This window comes from Equus quagga, chromosome 4 (genome assembly GCF_021613505.1).
Source record: "Equus quagga isolate Etosha38 chromosome 4, UCLA_HA_Equagga_1.0, whole genome shotgun sequence".
Taxonomy (NCBI): domain Eukaryota; kingdom Metazoa; phylum Chordata; class Mammalia; order Perissodactyla; family Equidae; genus Equus; species Equus quagga.
Window position 1 is genome coordinate 118,322,352 of NC_060270.1, and position 20,927 is coordinate 118,343,278.

At 39.2% G+C, this 20,927-nt stretch overlaps 1 protein-coding gene across 5 annotated transcripts in view; it reads right to left on the reverse strand.

Moving 5' to 3' along the window:
• The window catches only part of CWC22 (CWC22 spliceosome associated protein homolog), a 57,377-nt gene extending 37,190 nt beyond the window's left edge, over positions 1-20,187 (reverse strand). Inside the window, exons 1-3 of one of the 5 annotated variants that reach the window (XM_046659156.1) lie at positions 19,938-19,957; positions 3,225-3,362; positions 1,986-2,046 (exon numbers count right to left, since the gene is read on the reverse strand). In XM_046659156.1, coding sequence (XP_046515112.1) covers positions 1,986-2,030 — 45 coding nt within the window. In that variant the 5' untranslated portion in view covers positions 2,031-2,046; positions 3,225-3,362; positions 19,938-19,957. Of the gene's footprint in view, positions 1-1,985; positions 2,047-3,224; positions 3,363-16,638; positions 16,654-18,753; positions 19,110-19,937; positions 19,958-20,150 lie in introns of those variants that run through there. The other 4 variants (XM_046659155.1, XM_046659157.1, XM_046659159.1 and 1 more) reach the window with 4 other exon arrangements.
• Positions 20,188-20,927: the final 740 nt, after the last annotated feature.

Genomic DNA, 20,927 nt, shown 5'->3' on the forward strand with positions numbered 1-20,927 from the left:
TTACTTTATGACTATCTAATTAACAGCAGTTTGAGTCTAATATTATCACAAGCAAACTGCCAAAGTCTCATTAACTACTGAAGTTTTCGAATAGCATACACAAACTAGACTAATTTACGTAGGTGAATAAGCATGTGATCAAATTTATAACTTACAGTAGCCATGGTTTGGCTGTTATTTTACAATGAACGCAATCATCTTAAAATCCCTTTTCTAATGTGTGTAAGAAAGTTTAAAAAGTTATTTCACTTAGCAATACAACGAAGTAGAATTATTCAATATGTATGATACAGGTTTCCGTGAAACTTGACATCAAGATCCGAAGCCAAATATGAAACACAAGAGTCGCTCAACTCATGACGACATAAACCGAGTATTTACTGATCATTTATTATAAGACAAAGCCCCTCCTGTGTAGACACTCTGGAGGATACAAAACATAGGACAAACTTTTAAGGAACTTTCTTGTGGGAGAGAGACGGTTATAAAGATTTCCACAATTAAACATACCAGATTAGATGAGAGGGAAGAGGAGGAGGAGGAGAGAGAGAACAATAAAACTGCACCGTCTACCTTTACTTTCACAATGCATGGCAATTATTTTGATTACATTAGAGGGAAGGCCTCAATTCTGTGCTAATGATTTTAACACATCTCACTAACATCTGTTGTGATCAAGAGGGAGAAACCAAAAATACTGAAGTTGTGAATCAGGATTTCATAAATATGGTCAAGTTAGCAAACGACTGGCACACAGGATGTGCTAATAGGAAATCTTGAGTAGGGAACAGTCGCTGTGGTACAGAGTACTGAGGGATGACATTGGGTAACATGGGACTTGAATTGGGCTTGGTGGATGAGTAAGATTTCACTACGTGAAAAATCATTTTGAGGTGTGATCCAAATAATAATAAGCTGACTTTCCCTATTTCCTTTATTATAGAGTTTAGATTATAAATCAAAGCAGTAGTTGGGACTAACAGATTATCAAAATTATCTTTAAAAATTCTCTAAATTGCTCATTAAGCAAAACAAATATGGTACACCATGCAGTCACCAGTAGTCTCCAACAATGCAGAAAGAGCTGTATGAGGAGGTGAGTGGAACAGGGAGCTGGAGTCCAGAGGCTCTGGGTATCATTAGGCTCAGAGAGCAAGTGTTAAAGAGCAAGGGAGAGAAAAGGCTGGAAGAGGTGGGGAGCTTGCTTCTAGCTAGCTAAGGAAGCCACAGTAAGGCTCAATGAGAAAACAAGGGATCCTCAACTGAAGCCTCTTAAACCTAACAGATGCATCCTCAGAACATCAAGGGAAGCGCTGGGCTTCACTTGAGGTCAGAATGGGCCCAACCCCCCAGCGAGTGGACCTGCTTGTGGCTAACAGGATGGAGAGAGGGAAGTGGACTAAACTGAGAACTGGCTGGGAGGGCTGAACCACTAAGCACGAAGGGCATGTTGACTGAAGACAGCCACTCCCAGGCTGGGAGGATGTCACGGAGGACATCATCGGGACTAAATGAGGGAAAGGTGGAGAGGCATAGTCTAAGAGGAGCAGGAAGAGGATTCTGAAAAATAGTAAACACTTTTCCCTCTGTGTGAAAGGTTATCAGTCTACATCTGAGCCCTCTTGTCTAATGTGGCTCAGTCAAGAGCCAATTCCACACGTCTCCTTTTCTTTACGTCCCCAGGTGCTAACACAGTCTGCCAACTACTGGGCCCACAATTTAGCTGTTTAAGTGCCACTGGACCAATGAGTGTAAGTCCCAAAGAGGCAGACTGCAGAACAATATACGAAGACATCCACTGACAGATGGGGCTAGCTTCGGAGACAGTGAGCCCCCTGCCAAAGGAGATATGCAAGCACAGGCTGGATGTCTACCCAGCAGGGAGGCTGGAGAGTGTCTTCTCAAACTCAACAGAATTTAGAAAAGATGGCAGCAGAGCCTGCCTCAGTCTGTAAGTCTATCGGTTCAGTTTATTAAGCACTTACCACACACGAGGCCTTGTAACTGATGCCTGCTGTTAAGGAGCTCATAGTCTACTGGTTCTCTCTAAAGAAAGAGGTTTAGGGATACAGAGCTGGTGAAAGAGAGGAAGGGAGAAGTGCCTCGATTTATAATTAAATAAAAATACACCTTCCCCTTTACTGACTCGGGGACCCAGGAAATGATGTGCCTGCTTATAGGTCCGTGCAGTTGAAAGAAAAGGAACCGGAATGGTTTGCTCTCCCACTAAGTCCACTCGTACGCAGAGGAACAGTTTTGAAAATACGTGGAGTGCCTGGTTCCTGTTACTGCTCTGCCCTCATCTCCTACTCTTCTGACTTTCCCATAACCTGCTCCAGCCACACTAGACTCTGCCTCTGCACTCACTGTTCTCTCTGCCTGGCACATTCTTCCCCTAGACATCTGCATAGCTAACTTCCTCACATCCTTCAAGTCTTGCTCAAATGGCTACCTTTTCAATGGGCCCTCTCTATTAAAAATTGCAACCCCTAATGCTACTGATCAACCTTACCCTATTTCTTTTCTCTACAGCACAAGTCTAGCACTTAACACTCTAACACACTATATAATTTACTTATGTATTATGATTTATTTTCTGTCTCCCACCACTACAATGAAAACTCCATGAGAGCAAGGATTTCTGTTTTGTTGACTGTTTTACCCAAAGTGCTCAGAGCAGTCACTAGGACATAGTAACCATTCAGTGAGTATTAAATGAAGAAATGAACGTATAATGTCTAAAGTAAAGAACAGTATAGAATAAAGAGCTCATTTATGCATATGAAACACGCAACAAAAGGCTCACTTGTAGACAGACCTGCAAGAACTGTGACCAACTGAGGAAGGAAATACCTGTCTCCTACTTTATGCTTACTCAGGAAAGCATGTTCTTTAAGAATGGCAGATTTCCTGCCCTGTTATTTATTTTTCTTTTGCATGTGCTCACTCACATGCACTTTCTTGATTCACGCATGCACTGATGCATGTGTGTGCACACACATATATATGTGTATAACATACACATCTCTATGTTCTCTCAACTGCCCTCTTACACACTATTAATCTCATCTGATCAAGTATCTACATTTGAAATTGTGTAAGTTAGATGTGTGTACACACTATTGTCTGGTTCGAATGCCCTAATTATACACATGCATTCTTGTTTAAAGGACAGCTAATTGACTACAAATTTATGTTCTTTATTATAAGTTTCAAACACTTACTTTTATCTGTGCCACACTACTTTTCATCTTCTATTGCCAGTTGATCCAATAAATCAGACTCCTTAAGCTGGTCCAAATAACAAGTACCAAATGGTATGAATTCCTTGATAGCTTATTTTTTCTGTCTGCAAATGTCACCTATAAAATATACCAAAGAAAGCTTTGTTAACGCTGATAAAATGTATGTGAAATAACATATTATTTCCACATATTGAACATCTGACCACCTCATTTTTCTTAATCAATAGGCACAAATACTATCAATAATTAAATAAAAATTCAGTAAATCCTTAGATAGTTCCACATAATGATGTATAAAGAACATATATTAGTAGAAAAGACTCTGAACAAGAAAGCAAATAATAACAAGGGCTCATTAAGCACCATAAAGTATTTTATTCTAATGACTTAGAGGAACAAAAGTTAATTTAGTTACTCATGCCACATAACTATTCAAATCGTTCTCAGTGAGGGAGACCTACACCTGTATCATAAAATAGTATTGTGACATTATAAAGAACAAGTGAACAGAGGAAAAATTACATAAGAGAAATTCTATATAAACTGAGTATAAAATATCCAATGTTTCTATATAAACTAAGAATGAAATATCCAATATTCTTGTAATAGTAATCACTCAGAAACAGACATACTCTGCATGAAAATACAAGGTACTAAACTGAAATAATCAGGTCTTAACATGATCTATCAAAGACACAAGGCTCAGATATATGTATGTACAAGAACTAAGTATTTGGCTCAGAATAAACCTAGTCATCAATACTAAACGCTGAAATAACATGTCTTTCAATATCTATCTATTAAGTGAATTTTTGAAAAATGCTGAATTGATAGTATGTTCACATGAAACTGCCATTCAAGTATTTTACTGGAATTACATATCTAAATGGTTCACGGTTTATGGGGATTGCATATCTAAATGGTTTATGATATGGTGTTAGGGTAAAAAAATTACAAAAATAAAATAGAAGATAAAAAAATTAAAAGAGGTAGAGAATATAGAGAAAGAACTGTGCTCAGCACTAAAATAATTGAATACAACTAGGAAGAAGTTTTAATTTGAATGTCAGAAAGAACGTTACAGATTATCTGGTCCCATTTCTTCTTTTTAAAGATAAGAATACCGGACGCCGGTCCCATGGCAGAGTGGTCAAGTTTGTGAGCTCTGCTTTGGCAGCCCAGGGTTTCCCTGGTTTGGATCCTGGGTGCAGACACAGCACCACTCATCAAGCCATGTTGAGGCAGCGTCCCCCACAGCAGAGCCAGAAGGACCTACAACTAGAATATACAACTATGTACTAGGGGGTCTTGGGGAGAAGAAGAAGATAAAAAATGAAGACTGGCAAGAGATGTTAGCTCAGATGCCAATCTTAAAAAAAAAAAAAAAAAAAAAGAGAAGAATACCGAAGGTCAGATAAGTCACTTTGATGTCCTAAACTATAATACCAGTTGGTGGTAGACCTATAACTAGAAACCTAGCCTAAAGACACTGAATTAAGTATTCTTTTCACTAGACAACACACCAAATAATTAACACTATAAAGTGATGTAGAGCTGCTATCATTTAATGCAGATTGGGATGCACACAAATCACTAAGTCAAGAAAAGTTTCTATTAGAATAGCTAGCATGGTGTCAAGGTCAGTAAAAGCAACATACACAAGATTCCTTACAAACTTATCAATCTATAAAATATAACTGCAACCTAAAACAACCCACAACTTATGTATTTGTAGCTGCAGTAAAATAGACTAACCTGCCTCTGGGGGAGTCCCAGAGGGGAGAAAGCCAGAGAAGGGGAGCCCCAAATGCTAAGTACAAACTCTCCCAAATCTGACCACCTCTGACCCAACACACGTACAAAACAGAGTCCCGCTAAGGATCAAAGAACTGAACTGAGATGTGAGCAGCTGCCCAAGAAACAGAATTTGCAATTTAAGTCCAATTAAGTTAATTGCCTAAGAAGTCACCACTCCTCAGAGGAATGTAACAGAATCCGAAGTCCTAAATAATAGTAAGAACGTCCAGGACACAATTAAAATAACTCAACTTAGCAGAAAACTAACTGGCCCAATCTTAAGAAAAAAGACAATCAAAGGAAACCAACACTAAGATGACCCAGATGTTGGAATTAGGGTTTTAAAGTATATTCATACAAGGTTTTTAAAACATATTCAAAAGTGCGAATGAAAACATGCTTGCAAGGAATAAAAACATAGGAAATTTCAGCCAAACACACACACACACACACACACACACACACACACACACACAATCCCCCCAAAACAAAAAGACAATAAAATAGAATCAAACAAATTATAACTGAAAAATATATGAAGTGAAAAATTCACTGGATAGACTTAAGAGCAAAATGGAGATAACGGCAAGTGAGTGAGCTTGAAGTAAGATCGATAGAAATTATCCAATCTAAAGAACAAAGAGACAAAAGTTTTAATGAACAGTATCAGGGACATGTGGAAAAATATCAAACGGTCTAATATACATATATAATTAAAGTCCAAGAAAGAAAGAGAGAATGGGATAGAAAAAACATTTCAAGAAATAACAGCCAAATTTTCCCCAAATTTGGTGAAAGTATAAATTTACAGATTTATGAAGCACAGAGAATCCCAGGCAGAATAAATATAAAGAAAACCACGCTTACACACATAGTCATATACAGTAATCAGTAGTCAAACTGCTGAAAACCAAAGATAAAGAGAAAATCCTGAGAGTAGCAGGGAAAAAACCAATGCACTAATACAGGAAAATAACAATTCAAATTGCTGCTGACTTCTCATCAGGAACTAAGGAGACCAGAAGACAGTGGAACAATCTTTAAAGTGCTAAAAGATGAAAGACCGTTAACCTAGAGTTCCAGCAAAAAGAATCTTAAGAATGAAGTCAAAATAAATATATTTACTGATTAAACAAACAAACAAGAAACTAAGAGAACATATCACCTGCAGACCTGTGCTACAAGAAATGCTAAAGGAAGTTCCCCAGGCTGAAGGGAAACGATACCAGATGGAAATCTGGATTTTCAGAAAGCAATGAGGAACAGTGAATGAAAATGGTAACTTTTTTGGGAAACATAAAAAACTACTTTTTATTTTATCTGAAATACATAGGTTTGTTTAAAGCAAAAATTGTAACATCTTGAGGGAATACAGTGTATGCAGAAGGAATATATATGATAAGCATAGAATATAGGATGAGTGACCAAAACGAACCTACATTAGGCAAGGCTTCTAAATTTTTTATGAGGTCGTACAATATCAACTCTAAAAAGCCTGTGAAGAATTAAAGATATACATTGTGTTCTCTAGAGCAATGACTAAAAAAAATGTAAAAAAATATAGCTAAAAAGTCTATAGATAAATTTAAATGGAATTTACAAAATATTTAAATAATTTAAAAAGGCAGGAAAGAAGAAACAGAGGAACAAAAAACAGAGGGGACAAATAGAAAACAAATAAGATGGCAAACATAAATCTAACTCTGTTAAGTATATCAAACATGAATGAACAAACACCTCTGATTGAAAACAGAAGCTACTCCTCCCTCAGCTCAGGTCATACAACTCTGAAGGCGCAACCTTGTCTTGGCTGGATTTCGGGTCCCACTTGCCTCCTCAGCAAGATGACTCTGACATAACAAATTACACGACCCTTTTCAAAAGTTCTGTTTTAATGGCTCTAAATATACAGAGCCACAAAACTCAGAACTTTACTCAACTAACTATTGCTCAGAGGTAATGGTATTTTATAAATCACTATTAGCACAATCATTATATCATTTCCAATATATCTTTATCACTTTTATCACCCGATATTATTTATACTACACGCATTCAAGAACAAATAATATTTACTGCACTTCTATTGCTTTGCCAGGCATCTTTCTAGGCACTGGGTGGACAGCAATGAACAACCCCTAACAAAATCCCCTGCCCACATGGAGCTTACATTCTAGTTATAAAAGGTTACTTTACGATGCTAAGCAAAACACTAAGCCACTCAAGCAGTGGCTAGCTGGGCTTTTTTTGCACATGCCAATTTCAGAGCACTACTTAATAGCGTAAAACTGGATCCCTAAGTCACTATGTTAAAAATAATTTGAATTATGAAAACTTGCCTGATAGGAGAATTACTTGTACATATATCGGGGCCCACCTGACTGACTACATCAGGAGACGTGTGTGGGGTGGGGAAATGCCTAGGATTGCTGGTTTTATGAAAGCATCCCCAAGCTAATTCCAATATCCAGCTCTTCCCCAGGTCTTCTCAGCTTTCCAATTCTAGATGAGAAATCTTGGTTCTGAATTTGTCTTAAAACATGAGCCACTCAGGTAAAGTACAGAGACTCCACAGTCCATCTACTTAATAGTGAAGAACTTAGTCATAAATTATTTGGAAAGGGACATAAAAATTCCAAATGTATTAATACTTAGTAACTCACTGGTAAGAACCACATACACACATGTACAAGACTATCAGTATCAGTCCTTTTTAAATCTGAGAAATTCTGGGTGCAGTTTATAAGGAGCAAATTCTCACTTGTAATGCACCGACTGCACAGCACAGGTTCTTTGGTGTTTAAGACATATGCCATGCTAATTAAAATAATACTACTGCAACATGATCACAAACACAAATGTAAGCTCAGAAATGGACTGTCCAGATGACAAAATATGTTCATAAAATGCTTTCATTATCTTTAAAGTGAATATAAAACATGAAAAATTGAGAGAGGGAAAGAAGAGAAAAAAACCTACATTAACAGAGACTTCAGCCTTCCTAGGTAAACTAGATACAAATTTGATAACAATAAATGTATCAATGATTATATACCTTTCAAGTTAAAAGGACTTTGATATACAAAGATTTTAATAACTTCCAATAAAAAATTTTCTGCCTATACGTTTATTAATTGGTGAGATCTGAAACATACTTGATGGAAAATTACAAGCCTAGAGAAATGTTAATGCCGTTACTATCCATAACTTGTTCTTACTCCCAGGATAATCAGTGACTAAGTCCTTACAAACTGACACTGTATTACACCTCAACAGAGGATTCCACTCTCCTCTATTCTAATAATGTTATTAGATAAAGTAATCAGAGTCACTTACTGTCCACAGGAGTTTGTGCTTCTTATATTCGCTAAAGACCCCTTCTATAAACTAACATGAGGAACTGAATCATCCAGAAGGAACATCAAAAGAATCTGAGTAAAGACTCTAGCTAGTATTCTTTACTATCTACAGGGAATAAGCTGATGGATACTGCTGCTATCACCACCACCACACATCACCTGTGACTGATTTCTGGGACTTTTTTGGTCCAGGAGCAGAAAACACTGAAGACTATTTCTGACCAAGACCATCAGAACAAGGCCCTCCTTCCCCCGATGCTAGAAGCCACTGATTGTCATGCACTTCTTTGCATATTTTTGTTCTTGATCCTCTTGGTTATTTTTTCCTGTCTCTGCTGGTTGACGCTTCTAAATCAGCACTGTACAGAACTTTCTGCATTGATGGAAAAGTTCATGTTCTGTATTGTCAGTAGCCACTAAACCAATACAAGAGTCACCGGCCATAGGTGGCTATAGAGCACTTCAAATGTGCATAGTGGAACTGAGAAAATTAATCTTATTTCATTTTAATGAAGTTTACATTTAAACACAAATAGCTACATGGGGCTAGTGGTTACCTCATTGGACAACACAATTCTAAATGTAGTCACTCGGGCCTTTTTGTCACGGTACTCCCATGACTCTTGTCGTTGACAGTCTCTGGATATGGTACTAATTAATTCTTCAGATACGAGCAAAGTAAAATAACTCATATCCAAATTAATGGAAAAAGTCATTTAGTTATTTTCTGTGGAAGACTCAGATTATGGGAAATAAGGGAAAATATAATAATCCTCATCCTATGTTGTAATCACCAGTGTGTAATCTCCAGGGTCTTAAACGCTGCTATGCAGCTGCCATGATACCAAATGATCATTTAACATAAACAAGAGAACTTGGCACTAGAGATACTATTACCATCACAAACTTGACAGACAATCATGACTTACTGAAGAAGAGAGCAGCTACAGACTGTCACACCTCCTGAAGATAATCTATCCTTCAGCTTAGGCTGAGTAACCAGAAGAAGTACTAATAAAATGAAAAAATGGCCCTGATGGCAGCTATGAAGGGAGAATTAACAACTGAAACAGAAACCACAACTTCTAAAATGGATTCCATAATTTGCAAAACAGAAAAATCATGCCAGTCTAAGTCATGATGTATGTTATGGACTATCTGAGGTCAAATTCTTATTTCCAGTTAGTTCAGATCCATCTGTTCCAAAGTAAGATCACAAAATGACGTCTGCATGGACTCATGTATTCTAAAGATATGACCATTTACTGTTCCTGCAACTCTCTAGTTTACAAATTCTGGCCAGTCTACCTCTAGTCTCACAAACTCTCACAAATCTAGAGTCTCACAAACTCTCTAAGCACTCTTCCTTAACCCCCCTTTTTAGAATACCCCACGATCCCCTACAGTATGCTTTCTCTCTTGCTGCAGCAAAATAATAAACTTAACTTTCACTACAAATTAGCTGTGTTACTAGTAATTTTTTCATTGGTGGGCTTTAAAACACAAGACAAACGAACCAGTTTCCCCAACAATTCAATGGCATGGGAACAAAAAAAAAAAAAAAAAAAAGGGAGGACAGTTGTTATAGAATAACAGACTTAACAAGTGTAATGTGTGGACCTTCTTTATATCCTGAGTCGAACAATCTGCCCAACTCTAATAGGGGATGTGTTTATATAGTAGAACCTATGTGAAGTTGAATTCAACACTAATTCAATTGACTAACATCCTGTACCCAGCCTTCCTTCTAGAAGGAAGTGGGCTGAAGTTCTTATCTCTGCATGAGGGGCAAAATAATGGAAGAGAACACTTTCTAATCCAGTAAGATTGTGAACTTGCTGACAATTATCATATTCACAGTCTGGTTTTCTGGTAGAAGAATGAGAACAGGGTTGGACTTGGACTCTCGGAATTACTTAAATCCTTATAGATACATATTTTCTACCCAAGAGAACTTATCTTAGTATGTACTTGAAATAAGATTATAAAATCACCTGTTACCTAAATAGTGTGCCCAAGTTGATAATGAAGGAGATATTATAAACTCTAATGCCAGTAATATACAAACTTTTTAAAAGCATTTTCTGGGGCTGGCCCCGTGGCCAAGTGGTTAGGTTTGCACACTCCGCTTCGGCAGCACAGAGTTTCACCAGTTTGGATCCTGGACACAGACCTAGCACTGCTCATCAAGCCATGCTGAGGCAGCGTCCCACATAGCACAACCAGAAGGACCTACAACTAGAATATACAACTATGTACTGGGTGGCTTTGGGGAGAAGAAGAAGGAAAAAAAATAAAGAAGATTGGCAATAGATGTTAGCTCAGATGCCAATCTTTTTAAAACAACAAAAAAGCATTTTCCTCAACTATATAACGTATTCCACTGAGACAAGTCATTTTAAAATAAGAGAACGAGTGTTCCAAAGCTGATGCGCAACGGTGAATACAGGCTCACCATCACTGTTCAAAACAGTCAATGGGAGGACTGTCAATGTATACAGTTACTCTCCAACAAACTAATTTACCATCTACACCTATAGATTCTACAGCACATTGTAACGATGTTCCTGAGCTACCTAGAGAAAAACTAACGACACTTCCTGTTTTAGAAGTCAGAAATGTGTAGTTTAGAATAAGATAACAATAACAACAATAAATGATAAATTATTGTAGTCACAAAGACACTATACCAGGCACTTCATTTATTTATTCTCATTCAATACTCATAATTACCCTATTTGGGTGATTTTTAAGGCTGACTTTTCAATGGGAGAACTAAGGTACAAAGAGTTAAAGCACTGTGTCCAAGTAAATTACTGCTAGTAAACGGCAGAGCCAAAATTCAAAAGGTTTACCTGATGCCAAAACGATCTGATACGGCATCCCAATGAAAATGCCAACATTTACTAATGATGCCAAAGTGGTAAATTATAAAACTGATGCCAAAATGGTAAATTATAAAAGGTAAACAGATAGTCTCTACTACCCCTCAAAAGTTCCTATCCTAAACTGATCCATTCTTCCAAAGATCCAGATAGCAAAGGTTTTGATGTTAATATAATGAGGCCCTACTTCTTTTTAAACGTGCCTAACAACAATTTTAAGGATCCCTTTATTTAATCAGCATACCTAGAATGCACTGCGACCAGCTACAACAGGAGCAAACAAATCACCTGACTCTACTGTGCAAGATTTAGCATTTTCCTTAGCTATCCCTCCTGAGTCTTAAACCTGGTTTCTCCTCTCAACCTACCTACCAACCTACACACACACACACACACACACACACGAACACACAAAGCAATTTTTAGTGTATTTTATTTCAAATTACCTTACTTTTAAATTTAATGAGTTTTCTTTCTGATCAGTGTCATCTTTCCTTTTTCTACCCTTCAACCATCATCACCAAATAATTTTCTGGCAATCAAGTACAATCTGTTACATTTCCAAGTGCCAAAATGTAAGTGTGAAATTGACAATATCATAAAGTAGATTGCTGCTGCAGTTCTAAAAAAAATGCACAAGGTGCTATCATCGTCCAGATTTATACAGAATATGCCTGTAGGGAAATTCTGAGAGTTCAACATGTGCATGCTTGACACTTAGACTAATTGGAAATTCCTGCAATGAGAGCAATTTATCTAGAGTTTATAGCTCTCGCTGCTCTTCTTAGCATCACTATGTGGATTTTATGATGAATTATTAAATTTCTCTCTCCTTGTCACAAATAAGCAGCTCAGCAAAACCGCACCTGCTCTCCCGAGCAAGGAGAGTATTTTATAATAAAGAGATGTAGTTTAAAAATGATGATTTTCCATCAGTTTCAGCAAGCATCAGAAAACAATATATTTAATAAAATTTGAAAGAAGCACTTTAGACTGTTAACTGGAAACTATGAAATTGTAAATTCTGCAATTATCTCAAAAATTCAGAAAATGAGAAAATATTCAACTAACGGCTGACATATACTGCTTTCTCAATTATTTCAGTAGAACAATTCTACCACTGACCCTTAGGTATCCTGAGCCTATCTTAGAGGAACTCACCAAAACATACTATCATGAAATTGTTAAAAGGGAGTTAACAAAGTGGATGCCCTTTAGTTTGCTCCTCTGCATTCTACCTACTAACAGTAGGCTTGGCAAACTTTAAACATTATAACAGAGTTTAAAAAAAAAGAACCCTTAGTTGCCCAATGAGAAAAATGGTAATACTAAACAGTCTTCAGAAACAAAAACTAGGCTAAATCTGTTCTAAATGCAAAAATGTAATGGGGAGAGGTGGTAATGGGATCCTCTGGAAAATCCCCAAACAGGACCCAAGCAGCCCCTGACCCTTCCAAATAGTGATTGTCCTTCCCAGGGAACAGAGAGGAGTGACAGATTGGCCACAGTTCTTAAGCATTAATGACAAGAGTGCTATGGCGTTTCCCTATTTGTACTGAAGGAAAACCCCTTTGTTTAAGAAAACTGCTTTCTTACTTTTATCTTGCTGTTTTCTTGGATACGTACATACTGGTGAGAAATTTGCCCCATGATACGTCACATAAGGAACAATGATGTTGTAATTTGATTTCAGCATAGGTTCTCACAATTTCAAGAAAATAAAAGGGCCAAAACACTCCTATCCCTTTCAGGAAAAGTCACCAGGTACAGAGTGACAATCCCTCATCTGCAGTTCTGAAATCTGAAAAGCTGTGAAAATACAAAGATTTTTTTTAAGCTTATGGTAAATTCATTTGGCAGCCAAACTTGACATACACCAGCTTGAGACAATGTGACTCTTCATTTGATGCAGTGTAGAAATATTAATGTATTTGACTAGAGGATTTTTAATCAATATACCTACACTGTATTTCTTCTCTAAAATCTGAAAAATTCTGACTGTCAAAACAGTTCTGACTCCACACATGACAAAGAAGTGCAGACCTGTCCCTGTTGTTCCTCGTAAACCACTGTACAGCAGGCGAGCTCTTTGACTCAGAACCATTTGAATGAAGATTACCACGTTCAAGCACAGGGCTAGAAGCTGTGCGGATACTGTCTGGATATTGTTTGGGTTTTTTAAGTGATAAGGAAAAAGCACAATATAAAAGCCTTTGACATGTCTCTGATTCTTTGCACCTCAGAGACAGCAACAATTTTGGGACACCTTAAGAGAGTAAGCTCAGATAAGTGAAAAAAAACGACAAAATCTAAAAGTTCTTATCATTTTAATGAATTCAGTGATACCAACATCCATACTAAAAACTACTCATTATAAATTGGGAGAAGGCACTATCCCCCATTCATTTCCTACATCATGAAGTCAGTCCATGTTGGTCTGTATTTAGGTAACCAAAGAAATTAAAAAATGCTATGATCCTTTGGATCTGCTACTTAAATTTTTTTTTTAATTCTTTTGCTGGTACATAGGAAGATCTTTTAATATGCTCCTTTTCACCAGAATGCAGGCTCTATGACAGCAAGAATTTGTCAAGTTTTATTTGTTTTACAATTTCTATCAGCTATTTTTTTTTGTTTTTTGGGATTTTTTTGAGGAAGATTAGCCCTGAGCCAACACCTGCTGCCAATCCTCTTTCTGCTGAGGAAGACTGGCCCTGAGCTAACATCGGTGCCTATCTTCCTCTACTTTTTATGCGGGATGTCTACCACAGCAGGGCTTGACAGGCGGTGCCATGTCCGCACCCGGGATCCAAACCCATGAACCCCAGGCTGCCAAAACAGAATGAGCAAACTTAACCACTGCACCACTGGGCTGGCCCTTCTATGAGCTTTTTTTAAATTTACAATAGTGACTTCCAGTTGAGCTGATTTTAGAGAAAAATTCTACATGTTGAACTTCTTTACTGCTTCATTTAAAAATAAATCACAACATTTATGGGGCAAATTCCCTTTATCCTGTCCCTCCTTTACTTTCACTCTTTTGCCCTACACAGCCAAGATTTTTTTGATAGATGAGTCTACACTCAATGCTTCCAATTCTTAACCCCCGTTAACCCCTCTTACCCACCACAATTGGGTTTGCCACTCCCACTACTCCACAGTAGTATCAAGGTTACACAATGACCTCCTTGTTGCTAAATCCAGGGGTTACTTCCTTCTTGTATCTGACATTGCTCTAGCATTTGGTACTGCTAACCCTCTCTTCTTGAAGTTCTCACTTCTAGACTTACACAGGTAGCACATTCATGTGCTTTTTCCCATCTCTCTTCCTCTGTTCATCTCTCTAACATTTAGTGTCCTGTAGAGTTTAATCTTTGCTCATGGATTTTTGTCTGTTTGCACTGCTACCTTGACAAAACAGAAGGCTCTCAATACATATTTGTTAATGGTGGAATGAATAGTCCTTATCTTTTCTCTCTCCATATTCTCTCTGGAAGACCATCTCCACCCCTACAGCTTCAACCAACATATATGAGAGAAAGACTTTCATCCAGCCCAATCTTCTCTACAGAGTTCCAAATCTTTATGTCTAAATGCCTATAGGAACCTCCATGTGGATGTCCGAGAGGCCCTCCAAACTTAGGAAGTCCAAACTGGAACTCATCATTGCCTCCTCCCCACCTCAAACCAGCTCTTCCTCCAAGATATTACCTATAAAGCTTGCCAGGTGTCAATTTCCTTTTCCTCCTTCCCAGTCAGTCACCAAATCCTATTGATTCTAGCTTCTCAGTTAACAGGAGACGGAATCAAATCTGCCCATTTCCCCCCCCCCCCCGCCCCCCCCCCCCCATTCTCTTTGCTATTACATATAGGAGAAGGTAGAGGGAAGGATCTGTTTAGGGAAGATCCCACAAAGAGACTTAGTTTCATTTTAGAAGAAGGTAAATTGTTTTTGACCTTTCTAGCAAGATTTCTCACAAGGTCTTTATCTCTAGGCTATAAGAACTTTCCCAACTTGCCTCTAAAAATACATACTACATATGAATACTACTAACTGGTAGGGTTCCATTATATTCCACCCATGCAGGGCAAAAGGATTCTTTAAATATCTGCAAACCTGCCCACAGGGAAACCCAGGCCTTCAAATGAAAGGCACATCCCACTGCGATATATTCAATACTATTTTATACTTTCCAAATTTCCCTTAAGTTTTTAAATGGAAATTTTGTCTCAATGCCTACTATATCAACAATCTGTCTCCATATATTATCCTTTAATAGAAAAGTTGTTCAGTAGCAGTCCCTCTAGTTACTGAACACAAACAAGTCCTAAGGGACATCTCTGCTACTATACCCTCAATCACTCGTACTCAAATCCTCCTCAGCCCACTTTGTCTTGCCTTAGTTGCCCCATACATCCCTTGGTTCACAGCTCAGCTGCCTGGTAACAAGATTTAACTTTCCTCACCAAACCCAGCATTTCATTCATTGAATAAATATTTTCATTATGGGTTTTCTTATGGCTAGTGATTAAGCTAAATTTAAACCCATTTTCACAATAACAAAGAGAAAGCAAAACTTTAAATTTCAAACCTATATAACTCTGTCACCTAACTTAATACATGCCTTGTGGTAAAGAAATAGTTTCAGTGCTTCTAATCACCCACTGAATGCTTCCTCCATCATTTTGTGTTAAAGTTTGTGTTTGTGCAGAAGTCTCCTTTGTGAGGCTATAAAAACTGAAAAATCTTGCACAGGAAAACAGAACTAAAAAATGATGAGGTTGAAACCATACTGATACTTATATTAAGAAGTGGTTCTGAAAAGTACTTACAGAGAAAATGAGAAAGTATGAGGTTAAGAGAATGAACAGGATGGTCACAGTCTCTTTCTACTTTTTAACTTTACTCCCTATTCTTTGGACACAAATTAAGGATAGAGGTTAAAGGCAGTGTCTGTGTACGGTGGGGTGATAGACATGTTAAGCTGCACAGAAGGCACTGAGGTCTGAGAGATGAAGTTCCCATCCTCAGGTAGGGAAGAAAAGTCTAAGTGCTACAGCAACGTTAAAAACACAACACTACTGGAAAAGAGCAGTGCAACTAAGTTGGTTTGGGGCATACAGAAAGTGGGTCTTAAAGCTGAATCTTCAAGGACAAGCAGGAAAGGGGAGAAAGGTCATTTCCCATACGTAAAGGGGGAAAAGGTCACTCAGGCAATGGGATCAATATGTAAAAGGCCCAAAGATAGAAAAGAATTTGGGGGATTCTAAGTTGAGTAAAGGGCACACAGAGAAAACTGAGCAGAAATGAGATGAAACACGAGAGATCCATGAAGCTAGAGCCTGAAATACCTTGGATGAGAACACTGGATCCTTGAAGTTCTTGGTCACTGCTACACATCCAGAACCTAGGACAGTGCCTGCCACTTAGGTTCCAATTCTAAAATTAAATTAAAAAGGGTGTGTGTGGACTTTTGATGATTGTTCCTTTCTTCCCACATAGAACTCCCTATAATGATATTTTGACAACTTGCTCACCAAGACAGCTTTGTCCTACCTACCAACGCTTACTTCTAGGAACGACCAAGCTGTTTGTCATCAACTGTATCAAGAGTACCATCCCCTACCTGTCTTGACCGCAGGTTAACCTGGAGAGCAGCTTGAATTAAACTCCCTATTGAGATGAAAAAGATCAGTTCTCTAGCCACTTAGTGAACCACATTCTGTCTTAGAGACACTTAGAGGTGTTGGCCTTCACAGAGAAATTTATGTAGTCTCTAGAAACAGCACTACGTTCCACTACAGAGGCTCCTGTCACCAAGTCTAGAATAAAGTTGTCCAGAAAAACTATCAGGGAAGGACTCACAGGGTAACTTTTCATGTGGAAGTGCTGAACTCTGTCTAGCCTGATCCATTTATGAGTTAAGCTCAAAGTCAAGTTAAACATAAATCTCCACTGGGTCTCTCTCTCCCATTAGCTAACTTATTCCATAATAACAGGAGCCCTTGTGTCCCGAGGCCAAGGAAGCCCATACCATCTTTTTGATATCTGTCCACTGGGAAAGATTCATTAGCTTGGCTATAAACAGCAAAGGTTTGCTTTAATCCATTGCTTCCTCTCCTGATGTATTATTTTTGAAGAAATATTCCTTGAAAGTTTGCACTTTGTTTTAGGCATTGAAATGTCTCTTCCAATGTCCACTTGGGAAATGTATATACTGAGATAAAATATTTAGGCTACAGGTTTAGTAAGTCTAGCAGTATGCTGGAACTAATATGTCAGAGGCCTCTTTGACCATCACCCTCCCATGCTAGGATTCTCGGACTTAAACAGAAAAGCAGAAAAATGCAACAAAGAAGCCTTCGAAGTCATCAGTGGGATCAACTATATCACCAATAACTACTTCTTTCTTAAACGAGCTCTAGGCCAGCCAAGACTTATACCAAGTCACCAGGTAGTACAAAATTCAGTCTAAAGACAAGTGGGCAATAAAGAGAAAATAATGTTCAAGTTAAGGCATGGGCATTATAAATACGCAGTGTGTCACTGTGTGTCTCGTAGGTGGTCTCAGGTACAAGAAGCCCCTGTAGATCACTTGGCAATGTATAATCATCAAGGAGGAGAGTCAACCTCTAACAATTTAGCAGCTAGGAAAGCTGACCGAGCTAAAAAAGCTGGTTGAGGAAAGACAGAAAAGTAGTTTAGGAAGCATCAGAATTACAGAAGTGACTGGAGCTAAACTATCCAAAAGGAGGAAAGATGTGGCAGCGTGGTAACAAGGAAATACTGGCTGGCCATAGATCAAATACTTTGGAGCAAGGAAAGCAGCAAATCTGATGCTGGAGGCAGGGGTGAGGGTGAACCAGAGCAGATCCCACGGAGACAGGCTAGAACAGTGGCTCTCAAACTAACTGCCATGAGAATCACATGGATGGTTTGGGAAAAAAGAAACTTCGAGGCACCCCATTACCCAGTTTCTGATTCAACAGGACTTGGGTGAAGACCAATAATTTACATTGTTAACAAGTTCCATGGAGACAGTGATGCTGCTGATTCAGGAGACATTTTCAGAACCACTGGGCCAGAGTATTAGATCAAGGTTCTTGGCCACTGAAGTCTCAGAGCCCCAGGCAAATGAGGTGGGAAACGATCCGTAAAAGTGTCATGGGCACTTGAAAGTGGAAGGGCAACATTCAGAACCAAAGAAAGAACGGAGGCTCAGAGAGAATTCACCAACTATATCACAGTAGTAATAGTAACATAGTAATAGCTAACACTGTCTGCCAGGCACTGTGCACACTGCCTTATATACATTATTTTTCTTCATCCTGAAAACAATCCACTGAGGCAGGTATTATTATTATCCACATTTTTCAGACGAGGAAGCTGAGACTAGAGATGTTAGTAACCCGCCCCAAGTGACATACCTAATAAATGCTGAATCAAGACTAGAATCTTTGGCTTACCAGTCCATCACCCAGCATCAACACAACAAGGTCTCCTCCTCCTCCAGATGCTGCCTGGAGCAACGCTTCTTGGGACCAAAACTACAGTTTTACAGGCTGGCCACAGCCAAGTGGTTAAAGCTCCGTAGGATTCACTTCCGCAGCCTGGTTTTACTGGTTCGGATCTGGGGCGTGGACTCTATGCCACTCATCAATCATGCTGTGGAGGCATCCTACAAGCAAAATACGGGAAGACTGGCACAGATGTTAGCTCAGGGCCAATCTTCCTCACCAAAAAAACCCCACACTTTTCACGCCAATTCTAAATCCGCTTTTCCATAGTATGATAATTGAAGTTAACTCCCGAGTTCACAGGCAATCCTAAAACAAAACACGGTTAAACAGATAAAGAAGAGGCAGGGCAACTGCACTCCTAAATCCCAAGTTCGCTTGATTTTCTATCTTCTACTTTTAGTCTGTAGATACCTAAAAAAGCACAGGGAACTCTACTGCACTTTCAATCACCTAATTCTTGCATCTAGAATAGCCTTTCTTCAATTTTTTCCTTCTTTATTTATCTCAAAGATTTGTTGTGAGGATTAAGTGAAAAGCGGTAAAGCGGTTTTCGCAGGCTCCGTGAATTAACTAATACACTATCGTTATATGCAACTGTATTGTAAAACCCGGAGCTCGACACAGAGGCGGAGACTGGAGACCCAAGTCTGTAAATTATCACCTTATCGGAGGTAGGTCAACTTATGGAAGGATAAAGGATGACAGATGATGAGCACACATAAAGAGGGACGACGAGTCCCCAGGAGTAACCACTAGGAAGCATCATTATTTACAGAGTAAATGAATGAAAAAAGAAAAGACTAAGGAAATTTTAAAGAAGCAGTCTGAGAGATATTACGTCGGAAAGAGGCATAAGAGCGGAACTTGCACTATTTTTTAATTAACTACAGTTCATTAATCCCACTCCCATGACCTGGGGCCGGAGCACTAAGTAAGGGGCCTTAAGAAGCCCAAGTGACTCCAGAAGCTCTAAGTGATCCGCGGCCGAAACACACCGCACACGAAAAGAGAGATGAGCCACGCCGGATTCAAGCAACAAAGACACTGCGGAGACACAGCCCAAGAACCTCTCCAGGAAGCTGGCCAGTCCGCGCGGGCGGGAAGGGAGTTCAGAGTCGCCGCTTCCCCACCTGCTCAGACTGCTCCGCCCGACCGGCTCTCACACTCCAACCTCGCGGGCCGCCGCGCGGCCGGAGAGCCCCGCGCACCCCGGCGCCGCCCACGGCCGTGCCAGCGAACCCGCACCCACTCCTGGGTCCCTTTCACCTCCCACCCGGCCCAGCAACACGCCACCCCCACTCTGGTTCGCTGCCTGCCGCGAGTCTACGGAGGTCGGTAATTACCTGAGGCGCCACCGCACCGCCATTACACCGGAAATACGTCACTTCCCTTTTCCGGGCCCCGGCAGTAGGAGGAAGGCGGAACGTGAAATATAAAAACCTGACCCTACACTGGCTTTGATACGTTATCCTGTTAATTTGTTTTAAGTACTGTATGCTAATAGCACATTCAGAGAAGTCGATCCATCCACGCTTTCCCCTTCTCAAGACAGCGACAAAAGATAGGAACTACAAAGTCCAGCATCCACCGTATGTGAGGACGGAAAAGACGTGAGCAATTGTAGTTTTAGGCTGAGAACGCCGCAACGTACGACGGCAATTGTAGTTCTTTTGGTTAAGCGCCAGAGAGTGTATCCAGGCTGTTCGACGGAAACCTGGTAGTGGTTAGGATTTACCACAATTTACTTTAATCTAAAATAATTTCTCTACAGTTTGCAAGAAAGTAGACCTTAGTAGTCGCTTTTTCGTGAAAATCTTAAGAAGAGCAGACACGGTTTTCAGACTTTTTACAATAGTTAGACCAAGAACCTGTAAGCAAAAAAAGTGCCCACTAATTTCCAAGATGAAGCCCAAGTGAATGGGAGAATGTTGAAACATAAACAGAGTGAAGTAAAGAAGAGAAGCTAATTCTGTAGGGAAGATGATGCCTCTTTTAGGTTAAGATCCAGCTGGCGAGACATCGTGAGGATAAGGAGATTGCCTGACCAACTGGGAAATAGCAGTCTATACAGACGTCAGAGGTAATCATGAAAGTGTTTTCTTAAGCTTTACTTTTCAATA